This window comes from Scyliorhinus torazame, chromosome 4, assembly GCF_047496885.1.
Source record: "Scyliorhinus torazame isolate Kashiwa2021f chromosome 4, sScyTor2.1, whole genome shotgun sequence".
Lineage (NCBI taxonomy): Eukaryota > Metazoa > Chordata > Chondrichthyes > Carcharhiniformes > Scyliorhinidae > Scyliorhinus > Scyliorhinus torazame.
Window position 1 is genome coordinate 118114923 of NC_092710.1, and position 24712 is coordinate 118139634.

At 45.3% G+C, this 24712-nt stretch overlaps 2 protein-coding genes across 5 annotated transcripts in view; one reads left to right on the plus strand and one right to left on the minus strand.

Annotated features, from left to right (window-relative positions):
* The window catches only part of LOC140410448 (frizzled-3), a 190610-nt gene extending 167877 nt beyond the window's left edge, over positions 1-22733 (minus strand). Inside the window, exons 1-3 of the mRNA XM_072498544.1 lie at positions 22667-22733; positions 15416-15561; positions 11655-12237 (exon numbers count right to left, since the gene is read on the minus strand). Coding sequence (XP_072354645.1) covers positions 11655-11867 — 213 coding nt within the window. The 5' untranslated portion in view covers positions 11868-12237; positions 15416-15561; positions 22667-22733. The remainder of the gene's footprint in view (positions 1-11654; positions 12238-15415; positions 15562-22666) is intronic.
* Positions 22734-22838: 105 nt separating this feature from the next.
* The window catches only part of fbxo16 (F-box protein 16), a 109172-nt gene continuing 107298 nt past the window's right edge, over positions 22839-24712 (plus strand). For all 4 annotated transcript variants that reach the window (XM_072498545.1, XM_072498547.1, XM_072498548.1 and 1 more), the window contains exon 1: positions 22839-22971. The gene's annotated coding sequence lies outside the window, so the exon portion shown is untranslated. The remainder of the gene's footprint in view (positions 22972-24712) is intronic.

Here is a 24712-nt window from a genome sequence, read left to right on the forward strand (position 1 = left end):
CAGAACCAGGGCCAAAGTTGGTGGTCAGTGGGGCATGCAACAAGATGGCAGCTTTGCAGGCTGCAGCAATGGCGGTCTGTGAGTGGACACCGCCCCAGTCCCATGGTGGGGTCACCCCGGCCACTCAGCCTGTTTCGTCAACCCTTCCCCCACCCCAGCCAGAGTCCAGCCTGGCAGCCAATAGTCGGCTTCTCCATGTCCTAACTCCTCTCTCAAACTCTCATCTGCCACGACGCTGGTTTCACGATTTTTAAAAGCACAAGTGAACCACGTCATCGGGAACCCGGCCCATCAGAGGAGGAGAATTGCGGAATCCCGGAAAATACTGTGTCGAGCACGCTAATGACGTGCAAACAGTATTTACTATATGTTCGTTCCGGACCACATTGACGCTGCTGTCGAGGGTGACGGAGAATTATGATTTGACATCAAATTGGCACCTGCCGTGATTTTGCCGTTGGAACACATTCTCTGCCCAATCGTGTTTCGTGATTTCGCCGTCAGCCAATGGAGAATCCCGCCCCGGGTCTCTCAGCAAGTACTAACCAAGGCTGGCCAACATTCGCATGTACCTCTTAATGGCTAATTACAGACGGGCATCACCACAGGCTTGGGAAGGACACTGCCTACCTTATGTTGTGAAGAGTTGTATATAGGGAAAGAAGAAAGTACCAAATAATTATAATTTTAATATGTCACAAGTAGACTTACATTAACACTGCGATGAAATTACTGTGAAAATCCCCTGGTCGCCACATTAACCCCTAACCCTAACCCTGTTCGGGTACACTGAGGGAGAATTCAGAATGTCCAATTCACCTAACAAGCACATCTTTTGGGACTTGTGGGAGAAAACCGGAGCACCCGGAGGAAACCCACGCAGACACGGGGAGAATGGGCAGACTCCGCACAGACAGTGATGGTGCAGTAAAATAACAGTGATAACCAGTGGACTGACCAATACCCATCTTACAGAGCAGCACGTATTATTTACTCCTCCAAGATTAAGTAAGGTAGTTGAAATACGGTGAGTTTATTGATTAATCAAGGGCATTTCTTGTGCTATACTACACTGTAGCATGGTTAATCCAGGTCATTTCTTGTGCTATACTGAACTGTAGCATTGACAGAATCCTCATGTGCCTTTGGCACATTTCAATTCACAGATGGGAAATAGTATGCAATATGGACGGGAGAGGAATAAAGAGGATTATTTTGAAATTAAGGTTTCCTAGAATTAGACGGAAATGTTAATATTCAATAGCACTGTACACTATCCAGGAGGCAGTGGCGTAATGGTTTTGTCACTATTGTCTAGTAATCCAGAGACCAAGGGACCAGGGTTCGAATCTCACCAGGACAGATGGTGGAATTTAAATTCAATAAAAAATCTGAAATTAAAGTCGAATGATGACCATGAAACCATTGTTGATTGTCATAAAAACCCATCTGGTTCACTAATGTCCTTTAGGGAAGGAAATCAGCCATCTTTACCTGGTCTGGCCTACATTTGACTCCAGATCCACAGCAATGTGGTTGATTCTTAAATGCCCTTAGGGATGGGTCAGCCAGTGACACCCACATCCCATGAACAAATAAAGAAAAAAATATTCAACACTTTGACCGGCACCACTCTGCTGTACACACAATGAGTTATTTTGCGAGCTCTTACATTCCTGGCTTTCCCTACTAATCCAATAAACTGATGCTTCACTGCACAGGATTTACACTGTCCTCCCACTTTCTTTTGGATAATTATATTTAATGAAGTCAGGGAGTAAGAGAGCAGCTGTCATAGTTCAGCTATCAGCATGGCTTATTAACTGCCAGAAATTAATGGTCTCCTAGGTAACACCAACCCAGTGGGTAGGAGGATGCTATTTATTGCAGATTACATTTGAACACATTTCTAACCAAAGGCATTTCTACCACAGTTTACCATAGTCCAAATTTCCAACTTGGACAGATGTGGGCCACACGGTGGCACAGAGGTTAGATTGTTGCATCACAGATCCAGGGACTCGGGTTCAATTTCCACCTCGGGTGACTGTCTGTGGAGTTTGCACTTTCTCCCTGTGTCTGCGTGGGTTTCCTCTGGGTGCTCTGGTTTCCTCCCACAGTCCAGAAATATGCAGGTTAGGTGGATCGGCCATGCTAGATTTCCCCTTAGTGACCAAAAGGGTTAGGTGGGGTTACTGGGATAGGCTGGAGGTGTGGGCTTAAGTAGAAGGTTGCTCTTTCCTAGGGCCAGTGCAGATTTGATGGGCCGAATGGCCTCCATCTGCACTGTAAATGATCTGATTCTATGAAAAGGGCACAGCCACCTGGTAAAATAATTAATCACTACGAAAGAGAAAATGCTGGAAAATCTCAACAAGTCTGGCAGCATCTGTAGGGAGAGAAAAGAGCGAACGTTTCGAGTCCAATGACTCTTTGTCAATTAATCACTATGTTTGTAAACAGATAAAGGCTGGTGAACCGAATGTGCTATATAATTCCATGAGATATGTGGAACGTTTGTCATGCCAGTTCTGATTAAGAAAATTAGAAACTTCAACAAATAACCAGACAAGCTGAGAAAAAGCAACATTTATACAAGTGTTTTTCATATCCTTGAAATAACCTAAAAAAATTATTTTAAATATTTTTATTAGGATATTTGCAAGTTTTTATAATAATAATAACAATGCCATGAACATGGTACAATAAATATTTCCCCCCCCCCCCCATCCCAATCTTCACACACCCCAACCATGAAACAACAATTCGGCCCTCTCCCGCCCCCGCTCCGGACTACTGCTTCTGCTGGCAGTTTAATTTTCCCCCGAGAAAGTCGACGAACGGCTGCCACCTCCGGGTGAACCCTACCATTGACCTTCTTAAGGTGAACTTTATTTTCTCAAAACTGAGAAACCCAGCCATGTCACTAACCCAGGTCTACACTCGGGGGGGGCTTCAGGTCCCTCCACATTAATAAGATCCATCTCCGGGCTACCAGGGAGGCAAAGACCAAGACGTCGGCCTCTTTCACCCCCTGAACTCCCGGCTCTTCCGACACTCCAAAGATCGCCACCTCCGGACTCGGCACCACCCGTGTTTTGAATACCATGGACATTGCCTTAGTGAAACCTTGCCAGAACCCTCTAAGCTGCGGGCATGCCCAGAACATGTGGACATGGTTTGCTGGGCTTCCCGCACACCTGTCCTCTATCCCGAAAAACTTGCTCATCCGGGCCACAATCATGTGTGCCGGGCGGACTACCTTGAATTGTATCAGGCTAAGCCTGGCACATGATGAAGATGCTTAGGGCATCCGCCCACAGACCCGTCTCTATCTCTCCACCTCGCTCGTCCTCCCACTTGTCCTTGGGCTCCTCCACCGGGGTTCCCTTCACATCCCAAAGCTCCTGGTAAATATCAGATACCTTCCCCTCTCCCACCCAGGTACTGGAGACAACTCTGTCCTGTATCCCCCGTGGCGGGAGCAGTGGTAAGGCCGGAACCTGCTTTCTCAAGAAGTCTCGCACCTGCAAATACAATTACCCGTTCCCTGCTGGCAATTCAAATTTATCCTTCAAGGCTTTCAAGCTGGGGAAGCTCCCATCTAGAAATAGATCCCCCATTCTTCTAATTCCTGCCCTTTGCCAGCTCTGGAACCCACCATCCAACCTACCCGTACAAACCGATTATTATTATAAATCGGGGTCCAAACCGATGCTCCCTTAACTCTCTTATATCTCCTCCACTGCCCCCAGATTCTCAGAACCGCCACCACCATCGGACTTGGGGAGTGTCGGGCCAGCGAGAACGGAAGAGATGCCATTATCAGTTCTCCCAAACTTGTCCCAAACTTGTGTCTTTGCATGACGCCGCCTCCATCCGCTCCCATACCGAACCCTCCCCCACTACCCATTTCCTAATCATGGCTATATTAGCTGCTCAGTAATAATTGCAGAAGTTCGGCAGCGCCAAATCGAGATTAATTCCCCTCTGACCACTGCCTTCAAAGCTTCCCAAACCGTCACTGCAGAGACCTCCCCCGTATCATTTGTTTCCAGGTATTTCTGGATGGACTTGTTCACCCGCACACAGATCGCTTCGTCCGCTAGCAACCCCACATCCCGTCTCCACAGAGGGCGTTGCCCTCTCTCCACACTAACCCGTAGATCCACCAGGGCATGATCCGACACTGCGATTGCCGAGTACTCAGTATCCACCACCCCCGGCGCCCTGCTCAGAACAAAAAAGTCAATGTGAAAGTATACCTTGTGGACATGGGAGAAAAAGAAAATTCCTTCGCCCTTGGCCGTGCAAACCTTCATGGGTCTACTCCCCCATCTGTTCCATAAACGCCTTCAATTCCTTTGCCGCAGCAGACCTCCTCCCAGTCTTGGATGTTGACCGGTCCAATTCCGGATCAATGACAGTGTTAAAATCTCATCCCATAATCAGGTTATTTGACTCCAAGTCTGGAATCTTACCCAACACTCGCCTCATAAATTCCACATTGTCCCAATTCGGATCATATATGTTCACGAGTACCACCCGCACTCCCTCCAGCTTCCCACTCACCATTATGTACCTACCCACCTTGTCTGACACAATTCTCCCTGCCTCGAATGCCACTCGTTTATTGATCAAGACCGCTACCCCCCTGGTCTTTGAGTCCAACCCTGAGTAGAATACTTGGCCAACCCACCCCTTTCTCAATCTCGTCTGGTCTATAACCTTTAGGTGTGTCTCTTGTAGCATTGCCACGTCCGCCTTCAGCCCCCTCAAATGCGCAAACACGTGAGCACTCTTGACCGGCCCATTCAACCCTCTGACATTCCATGGTCGTGGGCTTCCCGCCCCACCGACTAGCCATCACCCTTTTTAGGCCAGCCTCCAGCTCACGCCCTCGTCCTCTTCGAGCCCCCCTCGGGCATTCGCCGTACCCGACCCTCCATTTGGCCTCTAGTAACAGTTCCTCCCGTCAGCAAAGCAGCCCCCCCCTCTCCCTCCCTTCCTAGCAACGGCACTAAACCCCTCCCCCCTCCCCCTCCCCCAAAGTCAAGCTCCAGCTTAACACCTGCTCGCCCCCCACTATGCTTCCATGAGTCAGCTGACGCATGCTGACTTGATAGCGCCCGCCCATGGCACCAAGCAGTCTGTCTCCCCATTGTTCTCTCCCCTCTCCCCCAACTTGGACAAACATATTCAAAGCATCACATTCCCCAGGAAACAAACATCAGAAAAAAGTGAAAAAACAGCCACGTTAGAAAACCCCCCACAAGAAACCAACACCTCCTCTAACCAGCTCCCCGCAAGAAAAAGTTAACTTTAGCCATCAAAACAGCCCCTTATAACACATAGCACTACTTATACTTATACAACCCCGAACTTCACCCCCTTCTTAAAGAGGGCCGTTTTTGCCCGATTAAACCCAGCTCGCCTCTTGGCCAAATCCGCGCCCAGGTCCTGATAAATGCGCAGCTAACAATTCTCCCACTTGCTGCTCTCTTCTTTCTTGGCCCACCGCAGAACGTGTTCCTTGTCCAGGAATCGGTGTAAACGTACCACTAGCGCCCTCTGCAGCTCGTTCGCTCGGGGCTTCTTCGCTAGGGCTCTGTACGCTCTATCCACTTTCAGGGGCCGAGGAAACGCCTCAGCCCCCATCAACTTCTCCAACATGTCCGTCACATAAGCCCTCGCATCCAATCCCTCCACTGCCTTCAGGGAGGCCGACAATTCAAAGATTCTGCCTCCTGGACCTGTTCTCCAGGTCCTCCAGCTTCCCCTGCATTCTTTTCTGGCGGTCATTCATCATCTCCACCTTGGTCTCCAGCACGTTATTTATTCCTCGTGCTCGGACACCTTTTTCTCCACCTGCTGGATCGCTCTTCCGTGGGTCTCTTGATTCTGCACCGCTTGATCAATCGAAGCCTTGATCGGGTCCAGCATGTCCTTCTTCAGCTTGGCGAAGCAATCTTCGAAAAACTTCACCAGCTGCTCCGTCGACCACTGTGCCATCTCCCCGCAGCCCTTGCTCTCTTCCATGCTTTCCCGCTAAGCCAGCTCTGCTCGCGTCTTCCTTCTAGGACTTTGTCTTCTCACACGGCCACTTCTGGTCCAATTCTCCATTCACTGGTGGGGGATTTCTCCTCACTGTCTCACTCTTCACCAATTTATCCCATAAAATCCGGAAAAAGGGGGGAAAAAAGGTCCAAAAGTCCGTCATCGGAGGGAGCTATCAAATGTGCGACTTACTCCTCCATGGCCGCCACCGAAGCCTCATAACCTAAAATACTTAACAGTCAACAAGTTGCTTTTGAGGCAAAGCCACGCTTATGGGGGGGGGGGGGGGGGGGGGTGGAGTGGATGAAACTGCTGGTCCTTCTGCAACTCAGTCAAAGTCAGCAGTGAAGTACTCTGGCTTTATTATCAAATGTTCATAACCTCACCACTCTTTCCCCACATCCCCAATAGCATCTTCCACCAGCTCTCAATCCAAATTATTTCATTGTCTGTATCAGAGAAGACAATTTGCAATATGTCACAAACTTCAATATTGAGTACATTCCTCAGTTACACAATTTGTTAGAGAGAGACATTCCTAACATGCTGATTCTTTCGAGGGTGCTGAGCAACAGACCCCTGGTGTCAGGGTCTTTCCTTCCTACAAGATTCTTCTTTTTGCCACAAAGTCACTACACAGCTTTGTTTCAAACCTTGTGCATGGGCCAAAGGGGCTCTGAGCCATGACAACATATGATACATCCTTAACTCACTGTGACACAGCTGTCACTTACAACAAGGAATTGGATTAGAACTCAGGGCACAGTGTTCCAACTAACTGCATCACTCGGCCACAACCTGTCTCGGAACAATAGCATACTTTCAAAAGGAAAAGTTTCATTCAGCAAACCTGAATAAATAAATCCGGTATGAAAAATACTATGGATTAAGTATTAATTGACTGCACTAAAATATCAAGACAGATCAAAGCTGGCAAAACAATGAGTTACAGCTCAAATCCGCTACTACCCAAGGTTTGCACCTGCAATTCCTTGCATAACAATTCTGATTTTTGTCATAGGGAACAACACACTAGAGGTCAGGCACTTCACTAAAGAGAAGCAAAAAGAGGATGAAATAAAGTGGCCTGCTCTCGTGAACCAGCATTAGAGCAATTCTTTATTATTAATTCCTATAATTCTTTATTATTAATAGCAACCTTAAAGTCAGGTTAATTAGAGGGTACACATGATATTAAAGCAGAAAACTAAATGTTGAATTAGTGATGCTCCCATTCATCGGTTCAGTTAGCTCAAAACAAGTTTTTTTTCAGCAAATTATACTTTTCTTAAGATGCGGAAATATGAACACAATCCTCAAAGGGATAAGCTCAGAAGAAAATATCAGCTTCAAATGTCTTTAGAAATGCTGCAGGGCTCAGAATGGCCCTAATCAGCCATGGTAAATTGAAACGACAACTGCACAGGTGCAAAAAAAAACTTGATGAACTTGAACAGACAGATATGGGAGAGAGAGAAAATTCTAGCAATGGAAGACAGCCAAAGGCTAACTCGCCTTTCACAGTCTAAATTATAAATCATTCAGGGGATTCACACCATCAGGAGTTAACAAAACAGAAACTGCCACAAAACACAGATAGTTTTTAAATTAAATTTGACAGATACCATCAAGTGAGACAAATGTTGTTCTTGAAACCAAAATTGCTAGAAATAGATAAGTCAGCGAGCAGCTGAAAGAGCAAGATAGATTATTTGTCTTTGGCTGGACCACTCATTGGGGGATGGGTCTGATTAAAGGTCCCAACAGGAAACATTAACCTTTGGTTCTTTTTGAAATATTGATTGATGATCCGTATATTCTGCCATTTTCTGCTTTCAATTTCCACTGTTTACAATTATTTTTGTTCTATTTTTCCTCAAATTTTACTTTGAATTCTCATTTTGAAAATGATTTGTTTCTGTTCTAGGATTGAACCAAATCTTCACCAATGCAAGTGCAGTATTGTCAACTTTAAAGCAGAGAGAAAATAGTTCACTTCATCTGCATTTTTGGCTTTCCCTCATTTCACTTCAACATTTCTTTCAGAAGACTTGGCTGAGATAGGGAACCATCTGCAGGATAAATTGCAAGTGATCCAATGTACTCTACATCGTATGCATTGTGCCATTGCACAGAAGTCTATGGCCGATTTTAGTTTAAAGAAAACAGATGATAATAAAGGAAATTTTTCAGGGAATTACAAAACTTCATACAAGCTTTACAGTTCCACAGTTGTAGCAGTGTTAGCAATAAATGCCAGGGCTTTACTTCACTAACTTAGCCATCAGCCCGTGCCACAAACTCTGTCCCCTTGTCAAAAATGTCATCCCTCTTCCCTGCCATGTGCCAAGCTGTTAAAAATCACTGCTCAATATTTGATCCCAAGCTTACTTTCTGACCCCATATCCTGTCCATCCCAAATACCACCCACTTACAGCACCATATAAATCACCCACCTCTATCCCGGCCTCAATTCATCTGCTGTTGAAACTCCTTATTTGTGCATTTATCGCAGCCAGCCCTCGCTACTGCAGCTTTTTCCTGGCTGATCTTCAGCTTCGCATCCTCCTTAAACCCAAGCAGCTCAAAACCTTAGCTACTTGTACTCTATCCCCCACACCCATCATCAATGTCCTCACTGTCATACAGATCGGATCCCAGGCCCCAAAATTTCAAGTTTTCATTAAATTCCTTCATGGCCAATTTCTCTTGATCTCCATCTCTGTAAATTCAGCTGTTTATACTGATTTTCCAGGGATTCTGGAGTGTTAGCAAATTGATAGAGCCCTATGGAAATTCTACCCTCATCAGTTAGATTATAAAGTGCCGATAAGACAACTTTAACCTTGAGGATTAGCATAAACTTGCAAAATGTTTTACTTTACAATACTGGAATATTTCATCATTGCAGGAACTGACCACAAAAATACTGTGCATAAATTCTTCATGATAAATTCCAACCCTTCATCACATCAGCACCAGGTAATGAACAGCTAAGAACTATCTACAGGGCAGCACGGTGGTTAGTACTGCTTCATCACGGCACCAAGGTCCCAGGTTCGATTCCGGCTCTGGGTCACTGTCCGTGTGGAGTCTGCACATTCTCCCCGTGTTTGCATGGGTTTCGCCCCTACAACCTAAAGATGTGCAGGGTAGGTGGATTGGCCATACTAAATTGCCCCTTAATTGGAAAAAATGAATTGGGTACTCTAAATTTATATTTAAAAAAAGAACTATTTACAGAGAATAAGTACAGAGAGGGGAAAAAATGTCCATGGCTCACCTAGATCAGTGATTTTGAACATTTTTTCCTGGGCCCCACATTTGCCAACTGGCCGACCTTCGGGACCCATGCCGGCCACACTTCGGGACCCACGCCACGTTCACTTACCCAGATCGTTTACTAAATATAGCATGGAATTGAGCCCCAGGAATGTGATCCAACATAATTTGTGGAATGTCAATGACTGCCCAAATCAGGATTATAAATGGCATTGAAGCAAATCAGCTGGATGTGGATTCTGCATCATACTCTTCCCCTCCTACCCCAGCAAAACACACACTCATACGAGTCTTCTATCCTTGTTTTGAAAAACAGTTGATTTCACCAGTTAGACAGTTTCTTTATTCCACTTTTTATGACATATTTGTAGATGTCAGAATTTCATAGAATCCCTAAAGTGCAGAAGGGAGCCATTCGGCCCATCGTCTGCACCGATCCTCTGAAAGAGCACTCTACCAAGGCCCACTACAACGCTCTATCCCGGGAACCCATCCTAACCTGCACATTGTTTGGACACAAGAGGCAATTTAGCATGGCCAATCCACCTAACCTGCACATTTTTGGACTGTGGGAGGAAACCAGAGCCCCCAAAGGAAACCCACATAGACATGGGGAGAATGTGCAAACTCCACACAGACAGTCCCCCAAGGCTGGAATCAAGCCCGGGTTCCTAGCGCTGTGAGGCAGCAGTGCTCAGCACTGTGCCATCGTGCCACCAAAATGAAATTCCACCGGCTGGCACAGTGGGATTTGAACATGTGCCCCCAGATCATCTGCCTAGGCCTCGAGTTTGTTAGTCAGGTAACATTACAACTACGCTACAATCTTCCAATTTCTTTTCAGTTTCCCCAAGTAATGACATTGCACACTTATAACCTTGCCTATGTACAGAAAAATCACAATCTAACTTTTAATATTTTACTGATGTCTTGCTCAGTCTATCAAATTTCCAGAACAACAAATTGGGAGGTTGTTCGGTTTTTCCGAGTAAATGCAGCAATTCATTTCAAATACTTTCCTCAATTATTGTAACTGCTGAATCGGCAAGTAACGCCGATTGAATGTCAAATGTAACAGTTGATTTACCCCTTCCACAAAAATGTGACAAGTTGTGGGAGTTGGAAAATAGTCCTTCTGCCTCTCATTATTTGTTGTGGAATAACTGCAGCACTTGATACGATTTGGGAGCCGCTATTAAATTCTCAACTTAAACTTGCGATGGGCATAAACAGTCACTTAATCCAATATTTTCACCTACTGGAAAATTCTGGAGTTAATCGATGGCTACTTATTTATTATTATCCTCAAAAGTCCCTTCTCTGACTTGGAAGCCCATTCTACATGTGCAGCGAAAAATTTCTACAAAACTGAGACACATCATTAAAACTATAGAATGATTGCACTGCCTTTGTGTACACGCTTGAAGCTTTTAATCGCTAACATCCTCCCATCTTTGAAAGAGTTTAATTAAAGACCATAAAGTTTGTGCAGCCATTGACAATTGTTCCCTGGTTGGCTGCTGCAGATCTAAGTATGTTTCCACAAAATATAACACAATGGTACATTTAAGCAAGGTTTCCAGTGAAGCTGTTTTGCCAATGATATAATTTCCTGATAGATTGAACTGGTTTCTGCGTTCAATGCCAACTATGACTAGGAAGGGATTTGTTTTCCCTGGTCTTGACTGTGGCATATCAGTTGCGCCCCTTCGCAGTAGTGTATTCAAAACAATAAAGTTTGATTATCACTGTAACAAGAGTGCTAACGTAGTGCTGCGCTGTTTGATGCACCAAAAACAAATTTAGAGTACCCAATTCATTTTTTTCCCAAATAAGGGGCAATTTAGAGTGGCCAATCCACCTATCCTGCACATCTTTTGGATTGTGGATATGAAACACGGGGAGAATGTGCAAACTCCACACGCAGAGTGACCCAGAGCCGGATCGAACCTGGGACCACAGCGCCGTGAGGCAGCAATGCTAACCACTGCCCCACCGTGCTGCCCTGATGTATCATACCTTTGAGTAGACAAGAAACCAATGTTTCTGTCAGGAAGAATCAAATGATCGCACAGCAATGGTTCCAAGTACACTAAGACACTAGAATTCTACCCTCTACCCCCATTCAATCACACACAACCCACCCACGGGTCACGACACGCATCACTACCTCATATCTAGAGTGCCAAAGTTGGAACAATCTACTGGTCTCAGCTAGGTTCTGAAGAGAGAAGAATTGCTTTTTTAAAAGTACTGTACCATCAAAAATACACAGCTCACCGTGCTGCAACAGCAAGAATGGAAAGTCAGCTTACCCCCATAGCCAGAGCTGCAGTCTGTTGGTCGTAGTGGTTCAGAAGATTTGGCATAAATGTCATATTGTAAGGCAGGTCACGGCACATTCTCAAGGAAATCGGTTCACAGGCAAACATACTGTGGCCACAAACATGTCCCAGAAATGCCGACAATGCATAAAATGTCCATAACATCTCGCTAACACTCACAGCCATAACTGCAGTGTTCAACATTAAAACTCCTTTTCAGGATAACGGAAGGAAGAAAAACAGGTTCGCTAATTGAATGTTTGCTTTTTTAATCTCCTTTGTTTGCTTTCTCAAGCCGCCATTCACTTAAACACCCTGAAACTTGTTCAGACTTCTCTTTCAGTCACGATTTTCTGGAACGCATCAGGTGCAGTACACGCATTTTTTTTTCTTCTACATTAAATAAGTGTTTCCTTAACAGGCCATTAAAATTAGGTTCTGGAAGTCAATGGCTTTCTTTTGTTGTTAGGTGAATCTCCATGTGACTCTTGCAGTTATTTAACCACATTCCCAAACAACAGTTCCCATTCTAGGCCAGAAGATTTTCCTTCCAAACCAGGGGTATTCCTTTGACCTATAAATAACCATAAAAACAAGAGTTACCAGAGGTGTTTCATGCCTTGCTCATCACCAACATTCTCTCCTCTAGGCTGTGTGGTTCTTGAAGTGCCAGTCTTTTTGTGTAAGCGTATTTGGTGATTGCGATCAGGCTATTTGAAATAGGAAAGGACAGCTTGAAAAAGTCAAATCCTATCTGCACCCAAGATACCCAAATGCACACCTAAAGCAGGAGTTTCTAAATGACAATCACAAACAAAATTCCATGCTAGTGAAGGTGACCTAAGCCAACCATAGGGCTCCTAGTGTCGTACTGGGATAAGCACAGACCAAGGATCTAATTAACTGACTCAGATAAACAGAGTGGTAAATGTTTTTATACATTTTTGATGCTATGGATATCCCATAGTACAGGTGTGAGTAAACAGTAAAATAAGGTTCCTGTCCAGACTTTGAAGCGCCAAGATTATCAACCTTTGATGCACCTTTCCATACTTTCTCTTGATACAAAATCGAGCACCTTTCCACACTTTCTCTTTACTTGATACAAAATCGAACAATGAACTATCACATTTTTATAGTAGTGACTATAAAATGGCATACATATGTATATGAAAGAAAAGTATTAAAGCTTTTGTGAGGAACACATTTATAACCAGTACCACAACACCATTACAAAATCACTGCACATCTTATACTCTCTTAAGGCTCTTTGTAGAACCCCATTAAAATGTGAATATTTTAATATTGTCCATTTTCACTATTCTTCAAAGACACATAGAACATAGAACATTACAGCGCAGTACAGGCCCTTCGGCCCTCAATGTTGCGCCGACCTGTGAAACCACTCTAAAGCCCATCTACACTATTCCCTTATCGTCCATATGTCTACCAATGACCATTTGAATGCCCTTAGTCTTGGCGAATCCACTACTGTTGCAGGCAGGGCATTCCACACCCTTACTACTCTCTGAGTAAAGAACCTACCTCTGACATCTGTCCTATATCTATCTCCCCTCAATTTAAAGCTATGTCCCCTCGTGCTAGACATCACCATCCGAGGAAAAAGGCTCTCACTGTCCACCCTATCCAATCCTCTGATCATCTTGTATGCCTCAATTAAGTCACCTCTTAACCTTCTTCTCTCTAACGAAAACAGCCTCAAGTCCCTCAGCCTTTCCTCATAAGATCTTCCCTCCATTCCAGGCAGCATTCTGGTAGATCTCCTCTGCACCCTTTCCAATGCTTCCACATCCTTCCTATAATGCGGCGACCAGAATTGCACGCAATACTCCAAATGCGGCCGCACCAGAGTTTTGTACAGCTGCAACATGACCTCATGGCTCCGAAACGCAATCCCTCTACCAATAAAAGCTAACACACCGTACGCCTTCTTAACAACCCTCTCAACCTGGGTGGCAACTTTCAGGGATCTATGTACATGGACACCGAGATCTCTCTGCTCATCCACACTGCCAAGAATCTTACCATTAGCCCAGTACTCTGTCTTCCTGTTATTCCTTCCAAAATGAATCACCTCACACTTTTCTGCATTAAACGCCATTTGCCACCTCTCAGCCCAGCGCTGCAGCTTATCTATGTCCCTCTGTAACTTGTAACATCCTTCCGCACTGTCCACAACTCCACCGACTTTAATGTCATCTGCAAATTTACTCACCCATCCTTCTACGCCCTCCTCCAGGTCATTTATAAAAATGACAAACAGCAGCGGCCCCAAAACAGATCCTTGTGGTACACCACTAATAACTGGACTCCAGTCTGAACATTTCCCATCAACCACCACCCTTTGTCTTCTTCCAGATAGCCAATTTCTGATCCAAACTGCTAAATCACCCTGAATACCATGCCTCTGTATTTTCTGCAGTAGCCTACCATGGGGAACCTTATCAAACGCTTTACTGAAATCCATATACACCACATCAACTGCTTTACCTTCATCCACCTGTTTGGTCACCTTCTCAAAGAACTCAATAAGGTTTATGAGGCACGATCTACCCTTCACAAAACCGTGTTGACTATCTCTCATCAAATTATTCCTTTCCAGATGATTATACATCTTACCTCTTGTAAACCTTTCCAAGATTTTGCCCACAACAGAAGGAAGGCTCACTGGACTATAGGTACCGGGGTTGTCTCTACTCCCCTTCTTGAACAAGGGGACAACATTTGCTATCCTCCAGTCTTCTGGCACTATTCCTATAGACAAAGATGACTTAAAGATCAAAACCAAAGGCTCAGCAATCTCCTCCCTAGCTTCCCAGAGAATCCCAGGATAAATTCCATCCGGCCCAGGGGACTTATCTATTTTCACACTTTCCAGAATTGCTAACACCTCCTCCTTATGAACCTCAAGCCCTTCTAGTCTAGTAGCCTGAATCTCAGTATTCTCCTCGACAACACTGTCTTTTTCCTGTGTGAATACTGACGAAAAATATTCATTTAGCACCTCTCCTATCTCCTCGGACTCCAAGCACAACTTCCCATTACTGTCCTTGACTGGCCCTACTCTTACCCTAGTCATTCGTTTAGTCCTGACATATCTATAGAAAGCTTTAGAGCTACCCTTGATCCTACATGCCAAAGACTTCTCACGTCCCCTCCTGGCTCTTCTTAGCTCTCTCTTTAGGTCCTTCCTAGCTAACCTGTAACTCTCAAGCGCCCTAACTGAACCTTCATGTCTCATCATAGCCAGGTGTAAAGATTTGCTGGGCTCCACTGTAGAGAAAAGACTGAATTGATGCAATGTTGAAATATTGGGATGGGTCTTCCTCGGTGCTACCCTAATATCGATTCCCTTAATATGCAGACATAATCATCGCTGAATTTTTGTGATCGTTCCAAAGCTAATGTCTCTCTCAATGTTTGTACTATGAAATGCAGCCAAACATGGGGAGTCCACACATCTATGATTTAACAGGAATGCCTACCGTGACAGGTCCCAAATACCCTGTTTATGCCACTAGTACAACATTCTCATATTGGTCAGTTGTCTCAAGGCTGACATCAGTAACTCAATGAAGGGTCCTACTTCAGACAGCACAGAACAACACAGAAAAGGCCCCATCAGTAATCCAGACCACTCTACACTGTGGCTAAACTTACTATAAAACTGAGTCAGACAATATAGGTATATTAATAGGCATCTGGAGATGGCAGGACAGCATCAGGCATACCTGCAGCATGATGTGTGTCAAGTCTTCCTGAAGCATCCGCAAAGGTAAAATGTTAATTGTTTTATACTGTGTACCAATAGTCACTCCTTATAATGCAGGTTCCCAGTAACTTCGTACAAAAGGAAAATACTGTGGCTGATGGAAATCTGAAACAAAAACAGAAAGTGTTTGAAATGCTTAGCAGGCCTGGCAGGCATCCGTGGAGACAGAAACAGGGCTAATGTTTCAGGTTAGACACATCTGTGAGATTAAGAATTGAAAGATCATTCACAAGCAGCCGACCTGCACATCAGGATTGACTGCAATTAGCAAAACTGCTCCTGTGCTCATTCTCACCTCTGCGCCGCTTGAATAATTATACAAATTGAGTGTAACCCAAAATAGATACAGCAAGTGAGGAGAAGACAAATGTAATGTTATTTTTGCAAGGGGAATGGAACATAAAAGTAGGATGTTTTGCTACAGTTGCACAGGGCATCGGCGAGACCTTGGGCTGACTTCTCCAGTCCCCCAGCTGCCTGTCTCTCAGCGGCGCCCCGTTTGCTGGCGACAGGATTCTCTACTTAAACCGCTTGTCAACGTGATTTCCCATTCAAGTCACCCCACTCCGCTGGGACGCTTGCGGGTGAAGGTACACTGCAAGTGGGAGCAGAGAATTCCAATGGCCGGAGAATTCCGGCCCATATCTGGAGTGCTGTAACAGTCTTGGTCTCCTTATTTAAGGGATAAATGCTTTAGAAACAGTCAAGAGAAGGTTCACTCGACTGATACATGGGATGGGAATATCATCTTACAAGGAAAGGTTAGATAGGCTGGGACTTTATCCATTGGAGTTTAGGAGGTTCACATGTGAGTTTATTGACGGTGGATGCTGAAAGGATGCTTCCACTTGTGGGAGAGACTAGAACTGAGGAAACAGTTTTAAAATAAGTTGTGTCCCATTTAAGACAGAGAATAATTTTTTTTCTCTCAGAGGGTCATGAGTCTTTGGAACTCTCTTCCCTCGAGCACGGTGGAGGCAGGGTCAAATTAATAGTTTCAAAGCAGAGGTAAATAGATTATCGACCAACAAGGGAGTCAAGGTTATGGGGTGTAGGTGGAATGTGGAGCTAGGGCCACAATCAGATCAGCCATGATCTCCTTCTTCTAATTCGTATGGATACATTTTCCCTGTGCAGCACTACAACATATCAAAATGAAAACAAAATGGTTCAACAACAGAATGTAGCTGGAATTAAGAGTTCAAATTCTACTTTTCAACCAAACTAGTGCATTTGGATTAAAGCAGGTAAGAATAATTTGAAAGCCTTCCCTTCAGCACATAGATAAACCTGTTTCATAATCTTGGTTATGCTTGACAGAGTTATCAAATTACAGTTTGCAGGCATTTGTCTTGATCTTTCATTCTCCACTTACAACTCAATGTGCCTTCTCATCCAGCCGTTTTTGAAGGTCTCTCTGTACATACATGTTCCGCTTTCTGAGTGGCAGAAATCTCATTAACTGCCCATTTGAAAGCCATTCTTTGTCATGGAGGTGACTGATACTTAGAAATTGCTTAACGAAGAGAGCAAAGAAAACACCCAAATGCAATCTGATTTAGAACTGAACAGCTCAGCCTTCTCCCACCCCAATTTGCAACAGATCAAGACGTAATTAGCAAGGTTTACAAGTTTTACTTCTGGCAATTAATTAATAAATTCCAATTTCAAACAGAATAAATCAGCTGAGTAGTCAATGTAGTGGCATGTCACAGTGCCTCACAAAACAAAGATCAGACATTGCAGGAATTGGCAGAGATGTTTAGAAAGGTGATCAAAAAGGGTAGATTTTCAGGGGATGGGGATTTCTGAAAATAGGAAGAAATATACCTGGGGAGAGGGATTTAGGATTGGAATTCCAGAGTGTGGAGAAACAACTGTTGAAATTCCTGTTACTGGCAACAGTCAAACCCAGCACGGTAGCACAGTGGTTAGCACAGTTGCTTCATAGCTCCAGGTTCGATTCCCGGCTTGTCTGTGCAGAGTCTGCACATTCTCCCTGTGTCTGCGTGGGTTTCCTCCGGGTGCTCTGGTTTCCTCCCACAGTCCAAAGATGTGCAGGTTAGGTGGATTGGCCATGCTAAATTTCCCTTAGTGTCCAAAAAAAAAAAAAACGTTTGGGTGGGGTTACTGGGAGTGTGGAGGTGTGGGCTTGGATAGGGTGCTCTTTTCAAGGGCCGTTGCAGACTCGGTGGTCCGAATGGCCTCCTTCTGCAATGTAAATTCTATAATATGATTCTATGATTCAGAAGGGAGACAGTATGAGGTGGGAGACAGGACACATGGAGGTGTCAAAAGGGGCATGGAACCAAAGACTGTAAAATCAATGCACGGAAGTAGAAGGTTCAAAGTTGTAAATTTTGTGATGACAGCCAAACACAGCCGTGTCCAAAAAACATTAGTAACAGCTGTAGAATAAAAAGTGGTATCAGAATGAGAAAGTAGGTTATATTTAAAGTATGTTATTCTTGGGTTGTGGTAACACTGGCAAAGCAACCTTTGTTGTTAATCACAAGTTGCACTGAGGAATCAACCATGTGAGAATGGAGTTACTAGACTGGGAAGGGGTAGCAGATTTCACAGTCACCTTTTCTGATGAGAGCCCACATTTTTATTGAATTCAGTTTCAAAAATTGCCATGGTTAATCAAAGTATTGAGAGCTATTAACCAAGAATTGCCATTAGCATTGCAATCGATAGGTTGGCAAGCTGGCTGTATTCTCCTTGCTATTGCTGCTCAGCACTGCCACATATATGGACAATTCAAAGAAGGTGGATTAGGATATACCAAAGACTTAATTATCCTTTCATGGATTTATTAGCACTCAGGAGCCAATGGATTTGGCAATCATGGGGAAGGCAAGGGGATGATACTACAAGACCTGGATAGACTGGACGTGGAGAGGATGTTTCCATTTGTAAGAAAAACAAGAAACAGAGGACACCATCTCAGACTAAAGGGACGATCCTTTAAAACGGAGAGGAGGAGGAATTTCTTCAGTCAGAGGGTGGTGAATCTGTGGAACTCTTCACCGCAGAAGGCTGTGGAGGCCAAATCACTGAGTGTCTTCAAGACGGAGATAGATAGTTTCTTGATTAATAAGGGGATCATGGGTTATGGGGAGAAGGCAGGAGAATGGCGGATGAGAAAGTATCAGCCATGATTAAATGGCAGAGCAGACCCGATGGGCCGAGTGGCCTAATTCTGCTCCTATGTCTTATGGTCTTATGATTTCAAGTTAGAAAACATTTCTATACGCAAAGGGCAGTAGAGGTTTGGAACACTTCCACAAACAGCAGTTGATGCTGGTCAATTGTTAATTTTAAATCTGAGAAAAATTTTGAAATCAAAGATATCTTTTTAACCAAATCTGGTTTAGCCGTGTAACTTCATTGTTACGTGCAGCACGATAGCGCAGTGGTTAGCACGGCTGCCTCATGGCGCTGAGGACCCGGATCCGACCCCAGCCCCGGGTCACTGTCCTTGTGGAGTTTCCCTGGGTCACTGTCCATGTGGAGTTTGCACATTCTCCTCAGTTTAGAATTTATTTACAGTGCAGGCCAATCAAGCCTGCACCGGCCCTTGGAAAGAGCGCTAAGTCCACACCTCCACCCTATGCCCGTAACCCCATCTAACCTTTTTGAACACCAAGGGCAATTTTGCATGGCCAATCCACCTAAACTGCTCATTTTTTTGGACTGAGGGAGGAATCCAGAGCATCCGGAGAAATCCCATGCAGGCATGGGGAGAACGGCAGTGTCCCAAGCTGGGAATCAAACCTGGGACCCTGGAGCTGTGAAGTGACAGTACTAACCATTGTGCTACCATGCTGCCCTTGCGTGAGGCTCACCCCCACAACCCAAAGATGTGCTGGGTCGGTGGATTGGACATGGCCAGGATAGGGGAATTGGCTGTGATAAATTGCCCCTTAATTGGAAAAACAAATTGGTACATTAAATTTAAAAAACTTTGTTGTTACATCATTTCACTGTATTGTGAGTAGCACAAATGTTTTATTTCATTTTCTGACCAAAGAATCTTTTGCTCACATTCAAGGAATTTTTTGTTGGTTTTCATTTATGTTGGCTAGTCACATATTTTTATTCACCATATCTTCATCATTTTCACCATACAAAAAAGAAACAGAAACAAAAATATGCCAACAATATAAAAAAGAAAACAGTCCCACTTTAAGCCCCTCCCCCAACAGTCAACTCAACCAACTCCCGAAAATGCATATAAACAAACTTCAAGAATTGTAGAACCCCTCATTCGCCCCCCTCAGCTCAAATTTGACCTTTTCCAATGTTAAAAATGCCCTGCCACGCCGAGGCACAGGGTGGAGAGACTTCCCTCCACCCCAGCAGGACCCGCCGACAAGCGATCAGCGAGGAGAAGGCCAAAACATCTGCCCTCACACCAGTCCAACACGCCTAAAATGGCTTCTTTGAGGGCCAAAACATATGAACGTGGTTTGCGGGGCCTCTTCCACATCGCTCTCAGATGTCTTGCACCCCCTCAAACAGCCGGCTCATCCTCGATTTTGAGAGAGCACAGTGGTTAGCACTGTTGCTTCACAGCTCCAGCGTCCCGGGTTCGATTCCCACTTGGATCACTGTCTGGGCAGAGTCTCCACATTCTCCCAGTGTCTGCTTGGGTTTCCTCCAGGTGCTCCAGTTTCCTCCCACAAGTCTTGAAAAACGTGCTTGTTAGGTGAATTGGACATCGGGGTTCTCCCTCTATGTACCTGAACAGGCACCGGAGTGTGGTGACTAGGGGATTTTCAGAGTAACTACATTGCAGTGTTAAGGCAAATCTACTTGTGACAATAATAATATTATGCATGGACTAGTCACGTATTCTAGCATTTTTTAAAAATGGATTATTTCATGGGATGTGGGCATCACTGGCTGGACCATCTGGTATAGGACCACCCACAGTGCTGTTGGGATTTGACTCAACAATAGTGAAGGAACGGCAATATAGTTCCAAGTCAGGATGGTGTGTAGCAGAGAGGGACTTATGGTATGTTAGTTCCTATTCATCTGCTGCCCTTGTCCATCTAGGTTGACACAGATTTGGTAGGTGCTGTCAAAGGAGCCTTTGCAAGTTGCAGCAGTATCAGTAATGGAGGAAATGAATGTTTGAGGTGGTGGTGCCAATGTAAAGTTTCTCGAGTGCTGTTGAAACTGTGCTCATCCAGGCAAGTGAAGTGTATTCCATCACACTCCTGATTCGTGTCTTGTAGTGGATAGTCAGGATTTGCAGAGTCAGGAGGTGTTACTTGCCACAGATAGTCCAACCTCTTGCCTGTTCTGGTAGCCACAGTATTTAGAAGACTGGTCCAGTTCAGTTTTCAGTAAATAGTAACTCCCAAGATGTTGATCGTGGGGGATTCAGCGATAGCAATGCTATTGATGTCATGAGGAGATGGTCACTGCTTGGCACTTGTGTGACATGTGTTATTGCCACTTATCAGTCCAAGCCTGAATGTTGTCTGTCTTGCTATATATGGACACAGGCTGCTTCAGTTTTTGAGGAGTCACAAATAGTGCTGAACATTGTGCAATCATCATCCGCAAGCATCCCCACTTCTGACATTTTCACAAAGGAAAGAACCTTGATGAAGTAGCTGAAGATGGTTGGACCTAGGACATTACCTTCAGGAACTCCTGCAGTGGTGTTCTGGGACTGAAATGACTGACCTTTAACCACAACTGTCTTCCTTAAATAGGACCCCAAAAAGGGAAGATTTTTTCCACCCATAAATTTTCACATAGAATTGAGCTTTGAGACAACCGTCAACATTGATGTCAAGGACAGTAACTCTCAGCTCATCTGGGTTGAGATGATCAATAAAATACATTATACGTACTTCACATTTTCACTGAAGATCCTCCCTTCTAACCTATGAACCGTTATGGGACCACTGCTTTATAGTAGTTGAATAACTCAACTTATTTTCATCATTACACAGGATATTGAATTTTGAATATTTTTGGGGTCCTAATGTAACCATCACTCATTTCTTTGTGAAAAATCACATGTCTTGCTCACAACTTATCCCTCGTACTTGAAAAAAATGAAAATCGCTTATGGTCACAAGTAAGCTTCAAATGAAGTTACTGTGAAAAGCCCCTAGTCACCACATTCCGGCGCCTGTTCGGGGAGGCTGTTACAGGAATCGAACCGTGCTGCTGGCCTGCCTTGGTCTGCTTTCAAAGCCAGGGACAGATGAGTCCTGTTCCTCTTTTGTCAACCTTATACATACACTTTTTTGACATGGTGACCAAAAAAGATTTGTTTTATGAAGGGTCTGATCAGATTTAGCATAACCTATGTATTCTTGTGCAGCACTTTTACGGCCATTTAGGCAAACATTGCAACATGTTTTTCAAAATTGCTATACCTTATTTTAAACCTTGGGGGGAAAAAGCTCAAGCCGTGCTCACAGATACTGTCCATGTCTGCTGGTGCTGATTCAATAGCATTCATTCTATGTTTACTTATCTGCCAGTTCTTCACCTCTGCCCAATCAAGTAACCTTCGTGTAAACGGAGATGTTTTTTACATACAAGAAAGAACTGATGGAACAGATATATTACCTTGACATTTACACAGCTGGAGGTACGGTTACACCCGCAGCAGTCACAACCCCAGTATTGTCACTTAGCAAAAATTGAAATAAAATGGAAAAAAACACAAATGCACAGACCTTTCGGAATGAAATAGGAAAATAAATCTCAACAGGATCATCTTGTAAAATGATAAAAAACGAATTGTTGAGAACATCTGATTTGAGGATATACACACAAGGAATGAAACTCACACTGTCCTTTGTATTTTAAAATGAAACTCAGCAAGGGAGAAACGCCGAAGTACATATCTTAACTGAAGGATTAAAAGGCAACACCGCGGGCAACATCGGCCATTCTCGGCTCAAAACAGTGAAAACCCCCGGACCGTGCAAGAAGCAGAAGCCGAGAGGGAAGGCTACCCAGACCCGGGGGTGGGTGGGGACAGAGACAACGATCCAGCCACAGCATCCCAGCGCTTGCACGACCGTTACCCGTTGCGGCTGTACCGGAGGGTCTGTCCCTCCTGCGAGGGGGAATCAAATCTAACAGCTGCCGTCTAAACTCTCCTTTTTTTCCCCCACCCAGCGCCGCCGTCCCTGCAACCGCCGGACACCACCATTCCTCCTCTCACCGTTCGCCAGCCGCCGATCTTCACCCCGACTCCAGCTCCGCACCGCCGTCAAACCCACCGCCAGCACCACGCCTCCCACACGAGGCCCGATTGGTTGGGAAGATGCGGCGAATGGCAGGCAGCGATGCTCGTTACCCGGGAAACGCGTTGCTCCGCCTCCCAGCCCGTGACATGAGGACTCGGGTTCCATTGGCCGGGTGGCCGGCCTCCGGGGCGGGGCAGGCGGGGGAAGCCGTTGCCATGGAAGCCGAGCGAGGCCGAAGCGGAGACAAAGATGGCGTCCGTTGTGGTCTGACTGAAAGGAGGTGAGAAAACGGCAGGAAAATCATGGCGTGGAGTGAGACTCAGTTCAACGTGGTGGCAACCGAGTGATGGAGTAGCTACTTCGGCCTGCTCATGCGAGCCAGTAATGAATGAATGGATGGGGATGGGGGACATCTGCCTCAGGCGGCTCTTCTTTTATTGTACAGTACGAAGTCTTTACAACACCAGGTTAAAGTCCAACAGGTTTGTTTCGATGTCACTAGCTTTCGGAGCGCTGCTCCTTCCTCAGGTGAATGAAGTGGTCTGTTCCAGAAACACATATATAGACAAATTCAAAGATGCCAGACAGTGCTTGGAATGCGAGCATTAGCAGGTGATTAAATCTTTACAGATCCAGAGATGGGGTAACCCCAGGTTAAAGAGGTGTGAATTGTGTCAAGCCAGGACAGTTGGTAGGATTTCGCAGGCCAGATGGTGGGGGGTGAATGTAATGTGACATGAATCCCAGGTCCCGGTTGAGGCCGCACTCATGTGTGCGGAACTTGGCTATAAGTTTCTGCTCGGCGATTCTGCGTTGTCGCTTGTCCTGAAGGCCGCCTTGGAGAACGCTTACCCGGAGATCAGAGGCTGAATGCCCTTGACTGCTGAAGTGTTCCCCGACTGGAAGGGAACATTCCTGCCTGGTGATTGTTGCGCGATGTCCGTTCATTCGTTGTCGCAGCGTCTGCATGGTCTCGCCAATGTACCACGCTTCGGGACATCCTTTCCTGTAGCGTATGAGGTAGACAACGTTGGCCGAGTCTCACGAGTATGTACCGCGTACCTGGTGGGTGGTGTTCTCACGTGTAATAGTGGTATCCATGTCGATGATCTGGCACGTCTTGCAGAGATTGCCATGACAGGGTTGTGTGGTGTCGTGGTCGCTGTTCTGAAGACTGGGTAGTTTGCTGCAAACAATGGTTCGTTTGAGGTTGCGCGGTTGTTTGAAGGCAAGTAGTGGGGGTGTGGGGATGACCTTGGCAAGATGTTCATCGTCATCAATGACGTGTTGAAGGCTGTGAAGAAGATGACGTAGTTTCTCCGCTCCGGGGAAGTACTGGACGACGAAGGGTATTCTGTCGGTTGTGTCCCATGTTTGTCTTCTGAGGAGGTCGGTCCGGTTTTTCGCTGTGGCGCGTTGGAACTGTCAATCGATGAGTCGAGTGCCATATCCCGTTCGTACGAGGGCATCTTTCAACGTCTGTAGATGTCTGTTACGCTCCTCCTCGTCTGAGCAGATCCTGTGTATACGGAGCGCTTGTCCATAGCGGATGGCTTCTTTAATGTGTTTAGGGTGGAAGCTGGAGAAGTGGAGCATCATGAGGTTATCCGTAGGTTTGCGGTAAAGCGAAGTGCTGAGGTGACCGTCCTTGATGGAGACCAGTGTGTCCAAGAATGCAACTGATTTTGGAGAGTAGTCCATGGTGAGTCTGATGGTTGGATGGAACTTATTAATGTCATCGTGTAGTCATTTCAGTGATTCTTCTCCGTGGGTCCAAAGGACTCCTACCCCTTAATAATGAGAACACCACCCACCAGGTATGCGGTACATACTCGTGCGACTCGGCCAACGTTGTCTACCTCATACGCTGCAGGAAAGGATGTCCCGAAGCGTGGTACATTGGCGAGACCATGCAGACGCTGCGACAACGAATGAACGGACATCGCGCAACAATCACCAGGCAGGAATGTTCCCTTCCAGTCGGGGAACACTTCAGCAGTCAAGGGCATTCAGCCTCTGAT